Source organism: Hyperolius riggenbachi, chromosome 6 (genome assembly GCF_040937935.1).
Source record: "Hyperolius riggenbachi isolate aHypRig1 chromosome 6, aHypRig1.pri, whole genome shotgun sequence".
NCBI classification, from domain to species: domain Eukaryota; kingdom Metazoa; phylum Chordata; class Amphibia; order Anura; family Hyperoliidae; genus Hyperolius; species Hyperolius riggenbachi.
The window spans coordinates 32876159-32890563 of NC_090651.1; the positions used below are offsets into that span (position 1 = coordinate 32876159).

At 44.9% G+C, this 14405-nt stretch overlaps 1 protein-coding gene across 3 annotated transcripts in view; it reads left to right on the forward strand.

Annotated features, from left to right (window-relative positions):
- The window catches only part of RABGAP1L (RAB GTPase activating protein 1 like), a 482080-nt gene that overhangs the window by 358187 nt on the left and 109488 nt on the right, over positions 1–14405 (forward strand). For all 3 annotated transcript variants that reach the window (XM_068239095.1, XM_068239093.1, XM_068239090.1), the window contains one exon: positions 9935–10063. In XM_068239095.1, coding sequence (XP_068095196.1) covers positions 9935–10063 — 129 coding nt within the window. The remainder of the gene's footprint in view (positions 1–9934; positions 10064–14405) is intronic.

Consider the following 14405-nt stretch of genomic DNA (forward strand, 5'->3'; position numbering starts at 1 on the left):
AAAAATCACAATTCCTAGTGCTTTGTAATCCTAATTTTTCAGCAATGTTTTGTGGGGATTTTTTGACAATTGCATTTGCGATCCCCGTTCTGGGGGGAAAATTGCAATGCGATTGCTCCTGGGATGCTATATACAGCACTTTTGTGATCGCATCGCTCCCATGCTGATTGCCAGTAATCGGAAAGCTCAGTGCTGTTGCCACGAAATAACCTGTGGTGTGACACAGCCTTAATAGCTCATTAACGCCACTTTCAGATGTACGGCTGAACTGTGCCCTTACCAAGCAGGTCAGCGCCCCATCTGCAAGCCATGAGTGCCATTTGGGTACAATTTGGGCCTGTACACACTGGTTGCGTTGCATTTTTAACCTCCTTGCGACTTCCTAATGCTAATTGGCGGTGGCAAGGTGGCAGCCCCAAGACTATGTAACGCCAATTGACGTTAAGTCCAGGGGGAGTGGTTTGCAAAGGATTGCGCACGCGCCAGTGAAACCACTTTGTCTATTTACATTGTACAGCGCTGCAATCTACGGCATCGCTGTGCTGGGGATTGCCATGTCACTCGGCTTCCCCCTGGAGAGGCTCAGAGAGTGACTGGGTCTCATAGGCTGATGCCTATGACAGCCGATCGCATAGGCAAAAAAAAAAAATAAAAAATCACAGCACCGATCAGAGCCCACCAACAGAAATCTCTGTTGGTGGGCAGAAAGGGGGGGGATCACTTGTGGGCTGAGTTGTACAGCCCTGCAGCGAGCCCTTAAAGCTGTAGAGCCCTCATGAAAATTGTGATGACGTGTACACAGTGGTGCGATGCAATTTTTCATGAAAGCAGTGCAATGCAGCCAGTGTGTACAAGGCCTTTGGAGGCAGCCAAATGGGAGCGGTTGTAACACCACGCATGTCAGTGGTTGACACACAGTGGTGTTACCTGGCAGCAGAGAACTGCGACCTGTCGAGTCTGAGCACGGCTGCGTCAGCCTTCAGATGTGACTCCATGGGGGGCGGGGCCTGTGCAGCGCCGGTGCAGTAGAGAAGCTAACCGGCAGTGAATTCACCACCTGTCAGCTGCCCGTCTGAAAGAGCCCTTATGTCGGCTGGCAGCCTCATAGCGCGTAACGGAACTCGCAGGTCTCAGCCCGCAGCACCCAGGGGCCTCCTCTGCTTGTCGGTATAAGGTAACTTTACACAGCAAGCTCTCTGCAAACCCCAAATAATATGTGTTTAGTGTCTAAAATGTTATAAGATTTTGTGGGAGCTGTAGAGGTGGCTTTCTATTAGCATTCTGCAGGTTTTGCAGTTGTCAGCAGTATGTTCCAGCGTTCTCAGCAGCCTTGTTTACACTTGTGACAATAATGTGTTTACCTTGTAAAGTACACCTGTCAGAGCTGTATGAATAATGCAGGTGTAACGTGGTGCCGGATACATGGCTCTCCTTGCAGTCAGGGACATCCTGAAACATGGTTCTAAGTATGCTTTCAGCTGTCAGGCTGTCTGACTAGGCAGGATTACTAGTTGCCTGTACACTTAAAGTGTAACTGTTGGGCATAAAATTAAAAATTGATTCTTTATTTTTATCTGGTAAACAAGTAATAAGGATGCTAACCAGGCAATCCAAAAGTTAAAAATCACTCTTAGTTTTCTTGTCCATAAAGCAACATTCCCCAGTTTCCATGGCTTTTATTTGGTACATCTGCTGCACAAAGGAAGTTGCAGGGCATGCTGGGTTGTCTTTTTTTGCTTCTTTACTTTCCCCTCAGACTTAACTAATGCTGCCTGATTAGCTGAAGCCTTTTTCCCTCATGTTTTCCCCTCCCACACCTCTGTTCCTCTCCATTTGGCCAATATTTCTCATGCTAAGACAATGCACTTTCTATTGCAGAGTTTAGTGGGAGTGCCTGAAGACTGGGAGGAGGGCGGGCACTGCATACACAATCAGGCAGAGGAGAGTAAAGGAGGAAATGACATTGGGATTGGCTTCAAGATAGACACAGTTAAAATGGAGAATCCTAAGAAGAATTTTCTCTTTTTTACTATAGAAAAAGCTCTAAAATCAAAACATGGACAGTGCAATACATATGTTATGTAAATAGAGCAAGTATTTATCTACTGATATATGTTTTTTTTCTCTGTGATAGTTTAGCTGACAGCTCCTCTTTAAGCCATACATCTAGCGATGATGGGCAGTTTTGACCGAGAGACAAATCTCTCTCTAATGGAATCTGATTAGTGAGAGATCTGTCGACCTGCCCATACACCACAGGCAAATTCCCAATCGATTTAATACTGAAATCAACCTGGAATCGGCCTTGTGACGTCGCCCCACCGGCCTGACGCTGTCCTTCCTAATGTTCAACGTTGTGCCTAGTGCATTATACATTACCTGTACATGGCCGCTGCTGGCTCCGCCTTTATGCACCTCATGGGGTTGTCGGGAGTAGTGTGAGTGCATGTGTGACATCACACATGGCCACGTGTACACCGACAATCACGTGGGGCATGTGTATGTAGCAAGGACGCAGCCAGCGGCGGACACGGACAGGTAATGTATAGTGCATGGAGCACCAGGGGGGGGGGGGGACAAATTGAACATTAGGGGGGGCGGCGCCAGAGGTTTCGTCACGTTCATCGCTTATCCTGATATCGCTGGTCGTTACCGTCGTGCACTCAACCAACCACGACAGCCCGACATCTTGCAGCATGTGCCATCGACCTGCTCGGCCCGAAATCGCTGATCCGGGCGTGCACTTGGCGGCACCATTTTTTTTTTTCACTAGATGTGCGAGTACCTTTACATACAGTAAAAATGGCACCTTTTTTGCCCTGTCTGAGAAAAAAAAACATACAGTAAAGTATATAAAATGGAGACACAATGGGTGTATCCGGTGAATGAAATTGGATAAATCCCAGGGTCAAAACAGAAGAAAAGATAGAGAAACCAGGAGCACCGATAAAGTGCAACATTACTGAGGAATGGATAACTGGTACAAGAAATGCTGCTTACAAGACTTGCTGAAAGGCAACCACAGTAACAGGTGTGTGTAGCATTCTGCCACAGAGGTCAAACACCTTGGGCACAGTGGCCTATACCATACGTGATCACTAGAGGCCTCTAGTGGTTGGTCTCTAGCATTTGTGACATCGTACAGGTGCCCGGGGACATGGGAGTAAATACAGGAATAAGCAGCCAACAGGGTTAGAAAAGACCATAACCACGCTGTGGATAAATTGATCACTCTGGAATCATTTGTAGAAGATTCGCTCAAATCAGCCGGATATCGTGGAAAAAGCGCTGTGTATGGCCACCTTTAGATGTGTATGTTGCTTTAGGACAGAATCCTGTTAAAATGAAAAGTGCATGAAATTATTATGGCCATTACTTTCACTTTCCCCTGGAGCCTTACCATATGATTATACAGACTGGAACTGTGCTGCTGTCAGCTTTCCCTGCTGCAAGGAGATTTTTCTTTGGTGTGCAGAGTATAGAAGAGAACCTTTCCCTAAGTCGGGAGCATGCAGCTTAAATAACACAAATGTATTCCCCAAATACCTGATAGGCAAGCATGTCCCCCAAATAACATAATTTGTCAAGAGTATCCCCAACTGCACCATGTCCCAGACAATCCCTCCTGAGAGGCAGGGCAGTTTCTAGGCTAAATTGCACCCAGGGCGAGGGTGTAAAAATTGCGCCCCTTCCCCCCACCCCCGTGGACTCGGGAACCATTACTCTTTAGGAACAGAAACACAGCCACAGGTCACAAGTAGATCTGCCTACTTTCTAGTGACCAGCCACTCATCCAGTAGGAAGCAAGAAAACACCAAGGTGAGGAGAGCCCGGAAAGTCGACTCCTCCATGGGTGCCGCGCACTGACAGCCTGCAGTACCGCTACAAGACATCAGGTGTCATCACATGGTGGTGACGTGATGATGACTTGAAGTCTGACGCAGGCAGCCTAGGAGGAGTCAAGGAAGGTGATCGCGCTGGTAATCTTCTTCCTTCTTCCATTTGGCTGCACCGCGCGTCACCAGCTCCCTAGCGGTAATGTCCTTCTGCCTGCGCCCCCCTTCTTCTACTTGCTGGTCTGCGCCCAGGGCGGTCGCACTGCACAAGAAACGGCCCTGCTGAGAGGTCACTAATGAAAGCCACTAACCTACTGGCAATGACAATAACAGGAGAAAGGACGAGCCAATCTGTGAGTCTTCTACAGTCACATGATTGTGTGGCTTTCAGCTAAATCTTCTTGGAAATTGTTGGTTTTTCATTGATGAGACTCTAAAGCTCAGGAATGAGCATATAACAATATAGCAAAAACACAAAAAATCCTCAATCAGAAGAAGCTACACACTAGTCATAGCAAAGCCGATACCGTAGGTCTCCTATAACTGGCTTACATATTATACAGTTTTACAGACTAACCAGCAAGCTCATGGTGAACCAGAACTCAATGGCGTTTGTAAGGGGCTACAAAAGACCATAAAGCCTCCTTACAAAAATGTTATGCAAAACAATCGTTTGCCTTCTTCAAACAGAATATATATGCGCTAATTCAGGTTGGAGTGAGCATCTGTTTTAAAGGACATCTGATGTGAAAATAAATTGATGAGAAAAACAATTGTATTTGTCCTCCTCCTCCTAAAAATGACTTTTTTTTTTTTTTTAACTATCCCATAGTTTTTTTTTTTATTTAAATCTACTTTTTACGTTTTTACTGTCTTATTGTTTTTGCTCAATGACACATTCATTGAAGTATGCCAGAGCTCCAGTCTATAAATTATTGATCCTTTTTATCTCTTTCCTGCTCTCAGAAGCCATTTACTGCCAGGAAAGTATTTTATGGCTGCAATTACTTATGCAATGAGGGTTATGCTGTAGTCTGACCCAGACAGAAACCTGATGTTTAACTCTTTCAGGCAGAGAACGGGAAAAAAAAGGAACACAGCCTTTTTATCTGTGTGCTAGGCACTGTACATACACATGTCTATCTCATCATGTCACATGTCACCTCGGATGTCCCTTAAGAAAGGCAAACTCTTGTTTTGCATATTATAAAGTTCTAAGCATAGGCTGTGTATGTTCCAGGCATATGACTGGTCTCTTGAGCTGTAACTAAATAATGAGCAAAACTTTCCACCTTGTTACACATACTGTACATCCCGTGCCACAATGCAATGTACTCATAACATAAAATGCTTGTAATTCAATTCTATACTAGACCTCTACATTCTGCCATATTATTAGTCACGCAAGATTCTTTATAGTCGAAGTTAATGGGGAGAAACCACATACGTGTCTGCATAGAAGAATTACTGGAAGAGATGATTGTAGTCTGTCTGTCTCGGTGGGCCGGGGTCAGTCATAGTGGTGTGCAAACCTCAGAACTAACCCAAACTGGTCTTATTCCTGCTGTATCACTGTTCATCTCTGTCCCTCCAGTATTGAGGCAAGATGTGCTATCTTTATGAGCGAGGCCAGAGCTGGTCCTTGGAGCGGAGTGTCCCTGGCGGTGTCCCCGAATCAGCGATACAGAAAAACGGCAAATCACTGCTTCCTGTATCAGCAGAGCAGATGTGATTCCCAGTAGCCATTTATCTTTCCTATACTCTGCAGGGTTAGGGAGTCCTAGATCCATGCTCATTAAAGGGAACCCAAGGTAAAAGGGATATGGTGGCTGCCATGTTTATTTGCTTGTAAACAATGCCAGTTGCCTGGCAGCCCTGTTCATCTTATGACATAAGTAGTGTCTGAGTCAAAACCCTGGAACAAGCATATGGCGTAAAACCTGAGTCAGCAGAGTACCTGATCTGCTGCCTGCTTGTTCAGGGTCTTTGGCTAAAAGTATTAGAGACAGAGGATCAGCTGGACTGCCAGGCAGGCAGGTATTGTTTAAAAGGAAATGAATATGGCAGCCTCCATATCCCTCTCACCTCGGGTTCCCTTTAAGCTTGCGCACCTCATGATTTTGTTAGTGTCCTCAGTATGCTCCCAACAAAATAAAAGTTGATGTCTACAGAAGAGTGTAGTGTATGTATACACTTTGTGTGTGTGCTTACAGTCTGTGTGTACTTTGTGTATGTTTACCTCCTGGCTGTATATGTACATTTTTATGTGTATGTGTACATTGTGTCAGTGTAGAGTCTGTGTGCATACAGTTAAATGGGGGAAGGGATGTTTGTGCACATAATGTGTGTGTGTGTCTTTACAAAGTGAGCACGTGTGCGCATGTCCTTGCGTGCACATACACTCACACACATACCTTCCAACTTTTTGAGATGAGAAAAAGGGACACTTAAGCCTCGCCCCTGCCACACCACTGGCCACGCCCTCACCACGCCTCTAGTCACACATACCATAAAGATTTCATAACAAACGTATGTTGTTTTATAATTCAAACCCCACTGGTCCTTTCTATCCTGGTTAATTTTCCTTCATAGTAACATTTTAAAATTAGTAATATATCAATTTAAAGGTTGGGAATAAAGTTTAGAGTCAAACACATTTTTAGTATAGAAATATATATATATTTACATAGAAAGAGGGACAAAGTCCTGAAAGAGGGACAAATGAGGAGAACAGAGGGACAGGGCTCCCACAGAGGGACTGTCCCTCCGAAAAAGGGACAGTTGGGAGCTCTGCACACACACACTTGCCTTCTTTAGGGTGCCTTCACACCTCATAGCAATTTCCACTGATTTATTTATTTATTTTTTAGCGATTTCAAATTTGCATGTGCAAACTTTCGCATATGATTTTCACTATTTTCCTATGCGTTGTGAGTGCCAAAAGTCATATTGCAATTTTTTTTCAAGCTATAGCTTCTTGTCCCTCCCCTATAGTTCCTGTGGCTGTTCCAGAGGCACCTGCTTGTTTTATTGGGAGGTGTTGTCCTTCACTGTCGCTGTCACTGGAGTAGATCCACCCGTGGATCGCTTGGGGGTCGCTGTGCACACGCCTGATTATTGGCTGAGGCGATCGTTATCGGTTACCTCAGCTGACCTAAGTCAGACGTGTGTACGAGGCTTTTTTTTCAATGTCTGCCAGAAGTAAAGATGCTGACCTGCCGGCTCACAGAGGATCAAACGACTTGGACGAATTACACTGCAAATAGCAATCATTTCTTGATTAACCTTATATGTTTTTTACTTCTCACTTTGCAATATATTGATTTTTCCCCCTTACTACTACTATCTTTCTGTAAAGTTCCTCTTGAGGCCGGTTGCACATCACACACTGGCGGTAGTGTTGCAGTGCACCGCATCACACCGCCAAAAACAGGCCTTCAGAAAACACTGCGTTAGTACACAGGTGTTCCATGTCTGGCAATCTTCTAAGCAGGAAGTGACGGTCACTTCCTGCTTCAGGTATGCAGAAGTGCACAAAAGCGTATTGTTAAAGTATGCTTGCGCGTTGCAACGACGCAGTGCCAACTTTTTTTTTAAATCCCGCGTTGCCATTGACTAGCATGACTTCCGGGCTGACGCAGATCACCACAGGTCGCTTCGGGTCCCACACAGTAACACGGTTCTATGCTAGCGTTAGAATAGGCACTTGTGGCGCAGCATACGGCAATGTGGGAAGTATGAACTACCCCATAGGTTTTCATTAGGCTGCGGTAGCAGTGTGGCAATTTGCTGCACCGTGTCAGTGTGAAAGGGCCCTTAAAGGAAACCATAGATGAATGCTTCGGCACAAAATAAACATATCCCCCGATAGATTTTACAAAATAAATACTATAGCTGGTATTTTCGCCGTTCTGGTGTGCCGTTTTATGTGGTTTGTTTACCATAACTCCACGCAAAACACAGTTCATCAGAAAAGCATATTATTTAGTGGGCTGTGTGCAAAATGAAATCACCATTTCCAAAAACCTCTGATGACTAACAAATATAGATAAAAAAAAGTTTTTCAATATACCCTTACATTAGCAGCTTTTCCCATCTCATCACTGCTCTCTGTGATGCTTTGAATATACAGAACAGTAAAGCAGAGCCAGAAGGGGGCAGGCTTGGGCTTGAAAAGAGAAGACAGACTCAGCTATAATGATTCCTGAGCAAAGCCAGACTGAATACTATGTCTGGGATTTTATCAGGGCTGATTAGAAGCAGGCTGAGCAGTGAAGAATGAAACAGAGAGCAGGGCAGGTGTTTTCTCTAATGTTCCGACTGATATATATGGTGAAATACATGAGGTTGCTTCGACTCTGGACTCTGGTTCACTTTAAGGTTTGCTGATGAGCAGTTGTGGGATATTCCTTTGCACTCACTGCCCTCTCCCCGGCTCACTGTACGATTTGCTTATATCATCTCTGAATAGAGGCAGAGCTGCAGCACATTAATCCTGTCACACTCCAGTAATCACCGGGGACTCAATTCACCTATGAATAAGAGAGACGTGTCTGTGGAATGAGTGACCCACTTTCTTCTCTTAGCGTTCACTTGGGGGGGGAAGGGGGGGGTGTAGCTGCCATGAATTGTCTAAATACCCAGTGAGATAATATACAAGCAGTTTGAAAACACCAGAATTATAAGATAAAACAAGCATGGAAGACATGCAAGAAGCTTAGTGCATTGGGCCTTTTAAGAGCCTTGTATGCCTTTTGAGTAGAATGTTATGGGGCTATGGATACTTGCATTTGAGTGGCTGTTTGACTTTCCATGATGAATGCAGCATGTCCTATAAAGCATCGCAGTCTGATAACAGAAGGAGGTTAGAGCTCTGTCAAAAGCATCGTTAATGCATGAAACACCTGCCGCCTGCTGCTTCTGCCGCCCTTCTGTGGTAAAACAGGAATTCCCGCCAAAAGTTGCATTTCTCCTCAGCAGTGAAATTCAGCCAACCCTCTGAGCGGAGTTCCTCATTGTGCTAGATATAGCTAAAGGATATTCTTCCATACAAAATACATTAAACCAGCTAACCTTTGAACTGGTGGCGCAGCATGACAAATGCTCAATAACTTCCCTGTGGAAAATTAGGCTCCATTTTCACTGGCATGCCAATGGGTGGCAATGGGGATTCCGACATATGAAAAAATGCAGTAGATGCACTCACAAATCAGAGGCAGCCTTTTTTTCAGTCATTTTTTTTTTTTTAATCAATTTTCGCATGTGAAAGATAGATAGATCGGAGTCTATTTGACAGGAAATTGCATGGCACCAGGCATTAAATTCCCCTTACATCTATCGATTTGGTTGCCGATCGACCATCCTATTCGATAATTAATATTGAATCAAATGAAAATCTATGCCGCAAAGTGCATGCCGGATCGGACATGCTGTAATATGTCAGGCCGTCGTGGCCGATCAGAGGCATGGCGGTAATGGCAAGCGATATCGGAACAAGTGATGAACATGACACTGTCCCCGCAATGTTCAATGTGCCCCCCTGCTGCCCAGTGCACCATACATTACCTGTCCTTATCTGCCGCTTGTTCCGGGCTCCGGCTTCCATCCATACACGTGCCCCATGTGGATGCCACGTAATGGGGGCACAGTAAACATTAGCGGGACAGCGTCGGGCTGGTGAGGCGGCGGATGCTGCGTCACAAGGCCGGTTCCGGATCAATTTCAGCATGAAATGTATTGGGAATCGGCCTGCGGTGTACAGACAGCCGACAGATCTCTCATCAGAGAGAGATCTGTCTCTTGGTGGAATCTGCCCGTCATCGCTAGATATATAGCTACCTTTCGTTTTTCAGTCCTGTGAAAAAGTTGGTAGCGGTTGTTGGTAAAGCCGACAGAAGCTAGACTTGAATTTGTACAGCAGCTCCATACACAGATCTAGGCCTCAGGAGACTATAAGCAAATCATGTATATTTCCCTAGAGACCATGCTATTGTGTATGTAAAGTAGATGGGTTTGGGTGAATACAAAGCTCTTTGTTTGGGGCAGTAATGCAGCTCTGCTAGAACCTGTTATTTTATGAGTTCTTTTTGCTTCCACAGACTTCCAAGGAAGATCTCCTTCAGGCTGATTTCGAAGGAGCATTAAAGTTTTTCCGAGTCCAGCTGCCAAAAAGATACCGGGCCGAGGAGAATGCCAGGCGGCTGATGGAGCAGGCCTGCAACATCAAGGTAGGTGAATCTGCTTGGTTCATTTCCGGTCTCCCGGACCGAACAATCACTAGAACATCATCATGAACTTCACCACTGATGCTGTTTGGAGATCTTACTGGTACCTTTGTGGCTTTCCCCCATCTTCCATTGTTACCGAGGCAACATGTGACATGATGAGATGAACATGTGTATGTACAGTGCAAAAACGTATTAATAACCAGGCTGTTTTATTTGCTTTATTTTGCTGCCTGAAAGAGTTAATGTCTAGGCATGGAAGTGACAGCTTCTGTCTTGTTGGTACCTTGTCGGGAATATAGTAAACATCCCTTATAAGCAGATTACAGCCATAAAAGTTTTCCTGGCAGAATACAACTTCTGAGAGCAGAGGGAGATGGCAAAAAGTCAACAGTTCATGTATTTTCATTTAGGGACAATTAATAGGCTGCCACTAAGCAGATACAACAAAGCATTGTACTTTGTAAATGTTTAAATATAAAATAAAACCATATGTAAACACATATAAATAAGAAGTACGTTTCTTCCTGAGTAAAATGAGCCATACATTACTTCACTCCTATGTTGCTGTCACTTACAGTAGGTAGTAGAAATCTGACATTACCGACAGACTTTGGACTAGCCCATCTTCTCATAGGGGGGTTCTCAGGGTTTTGTTTATTTTTTAAAAGCACTTAGTGAATAGCGGTTGCTCTGTCCAACTGCCAAAATAGGGGTAGTCCATCTCTCCGTAGGGGATTTTCAGCATGGCCTTTATTTTTTTTTACAAAACAATCCCTGAAAAAAATGTATATACAGATGCTGGCCAGCCTCCATGCTCACTGTACACTTTTTTGGCAGTTGGACGGAGCAACTAAGTGCTTTCGAAAATAAAGAAAGCCCTGAGAACCCCCCTTGAGGAGATGGGCTAGTCCAAAACCTGTCGTCAATGCCAGATTTCTACTACTTACTGGAAGTGACAGCAACATGGGAGAAAAGTAATTTATGGCTCATTTTACTCTGGAAGAAACGTACTTCTTATCTGTATATGTTTACATGTATTTTAAATTCTAAGATTTTCGCGACAGTGGTCCTTTTAGCATTACTGATCATCTCTGAGTGTTTTACTACTGCCTGTATGGTGGCATTGCAATGAACAATGAATTATGTACAGGTAGTCCTCGGTTAAGCAACGAGATAGGGACTGTAGGTTCGTTCTTAACCTGAATCTGTTTTTAAGTCAGAATACTGTGCCATCTCTGTCCCCTGTACCTCCTCTGTGCCTTCAGTGTCCTCCTCTGTGTCACCTCTGCCCTTTGTACCTGTTTATACAAGTTTAAAAGCCATTTTTTCTATGATTTTTTTTTTAATCGATTTTCTCAAAAACTACAGCTCCCCCCCCCGTATATCACTGCCCAAAATGTGACAACATCTGGGGAGAAATAGGCTCACAAATCAGTCGTGAAAGCTAGAACTTGACACTTTTATTGGCAATAATTTTATTCTAAAATGCAATCTTCTGCAGCCAATCGCATTAAATCGCAACTGTTTTGCAAAAACGCACCAAAATTGCAATTTTCACTTAATGAAAAACACATTAAAATCGCATAATGCGATTTTTGTTGATAAAGAGCCCTTAAAGTACTCCTGACCCCGACATTGGCTCCGATATTTTTAATATCATTTTGTTACTTGTACTGTACGACTCGCACACAGCACCATCCTCCCCCCTCCTGTGCCCCCTGTTCTGCTCAGTTGTAATCTTTGACTGAGCAGAACGTTGAATATGGGCGGGTAGGAAGTAGCAGTTTTTCTTCCCCTCTGCCCACCCCTAATTCAGCCCCCTCCACTCGCCACTACAGTTCCCTTTATGGATACAGCAGTGATAATTGAGGTTGGATATCCTTCTGACCTCCATTAAAACAAACCGGCACATAGCGCAGCTCCCCTGCATGCTGTGCGCAGTGAAACAAATATGGAACTATAGTGGCGCATGGAGGGGGCGGAGTTATGAATGGGCAGAGGGGAGGAAGATCTGCCACTTCCTCCCTGCCCATATTTGATCTCAGAACGGGGGCGCTGGTGGTGGGAGGATGGTGCTGTGTGCGAGTCATACAGCACCAGTAGCAAAATGATATTAAAAATATCGGAGCCAAGGTCGGTGGTCAGGAGTACTTTAAAGGGAACCTGAGGTGAGGGATATGGAGGCTGCCATATGTGTATTTCCTTGTAAACAATGCCAGCTGCCTGGCAGCCCTGTTGATCTTCTGGCATAAGTGTCAAAAGCCTGGAGCAAGCATATGGCTAATCCAGTAAAACCCAAGTCAGAATACCTGATCCTGCTTGTTCAGGGTCTGTGGCTAAAAGTATTAGAGGCAGAGGATCAGGACAAAGGCCAGGCAACTGCTATTGTTCAAAAGGAAATAAATATGTCAGCCGCCATGTAACTCTCACTTCAGGTTCCCTTTAATGTATTTTCCAGGACTTACGCAGGGATCAGCTATTTCTGTGCTAGATCTGTTTCTTCTGAGCAGTTTGCATTTGGAAGGAGATGTATTTGTCCACTAATAGAGGCTGTGAGCTGTGATAAAGCTGTTTCCTCTCCTCACGCAGCGCCGGTCGTCCTTGGCAACGCTCAGGCAGGATACAGAACGTGCAGTTTGCTCGGGAAATGTACAGTGTGTGTTATCAGGACAAGCACAGCCAGTTATGAATTGATTCCTTGACACAATATAATAAAAGCACTCTCTGCTCCGGCCGCTGCTCGTGTTGCCTGGAGGCCACGTGTAGCGCTGTGTTCCTCTGCTATCTGTTTTTCATTATGTCCATCAGATAACACAACAACTTCCCCGCCCGCAGCTGAGGAATAAGAGAAGCGCTTCAGGCCTGAATTTCTACAGCTCAGGCTATGCACTCTCCTGTAATTTCTTAGTGTGTGCCGCGTGCGACAACACAGGCATAAAGAGAAATATACCGCCAAACTCTATCAGCATGTTCAAGGCCGAGAATGTAACTGACATTCAGGGCCGTTTTTAGGCATAGGCAAACTAGGCGACTGGAATGGCAGCTGCTTGAGGGGGCACCAAGGATCTAATTTTAGCAGACTAAGCTTAATGGAATTATTTTACACATGTGCTCCCGTACACATGCTTGATTAAAGTCAGCTGGGGCGGCCGGTAATGACCGCCTCAGCCAGGGGTGGACCTGTCATGCATCCTCCTGAATCATGTGGTTCAGGTGGCAAAATCTAGGGGCAGCGTTTGGAGAAACAGTTTAGGCCACCTGGCACCTGCCTCCACTCGGCTCTCCCTCCCTCCCGCCTTCCTGACACACTCTCTGCCTCCTCATCCACACATCCCCGAATCCCCATCCTGATTCAACTGGAGGCACCTGCCACTCTTCTCCATGACTTATAAGTAGGTGAGGTGTTGATATGTGCCTCTTATCGAGGCATGCTATGGTAACCCCCATCAGAGAGATCACCATGGCCAGTCAGAGGGGAATCTTTGGCGAGTGACAATTCAGGCGGAGGGGATAAAGGGGTGTTGGCACCAGACTGGGAAATCACAGCTGCCAATCTTATGTCAGTCAGTCTGGCTCTTGCACCTCACTGATTAGCTGAGGGAGGAAATGACATCAGGATTGGCTTCAGTCAGAGGCAGTAAAGATGGAAAATGCCTGGAACAGTTTTCTCTTTATTTACTATATAAAATTCATTAAATAAAAACATGGACAGTGTGATTATATGTTGGGGTGATTATGATAGGTACGGTAATATGCCGAACATAGCAGCCGTATGGTATCGCATGGAAGCCATATGTTTCATTCTTCTGCCTGTGTCAGGTGTACGTCTGTTCAAAGCCAGCTGGCTTCAGGGTAATTGGTCACCTGGCCGGAGGAAACTGAATGCTAATGTGATTGTCTGCATGACAATATGAAGTACTTTGAGTTTCTGTATGCAGTCCCTTTGGTAGTGGGTCACTGCTAATTGGATTGTCTGCATAGCTTTTGAACTCTGTGACATGTAGACAACCCATTGTCCCAATATGCAAATCAGGACTACCAGGGTCTGCCAAGTTCAGAAGTGGACAGGAAAAGCCTTGGAATTTACATATGACAGGAGGAAGCCTCACTCCACAATCTTTTACTGTATGGACTAGACTATAGTTTTACCTGTGGACATTGGGTTTATGGAAGTGGTTTTGAAATCTCTGAAAGATCAAAAACTAACACAGGAAAGCTTTGAAGTTTGCATATCACAGAAAGGATATGACCAGATGTCACCATCTGGGAAATTGCGTTAGTTTGGGGACGGAACATTAAAAGCCTGGAACAGTCACAGATCATCTTCTCTTGGAGGTAGCGC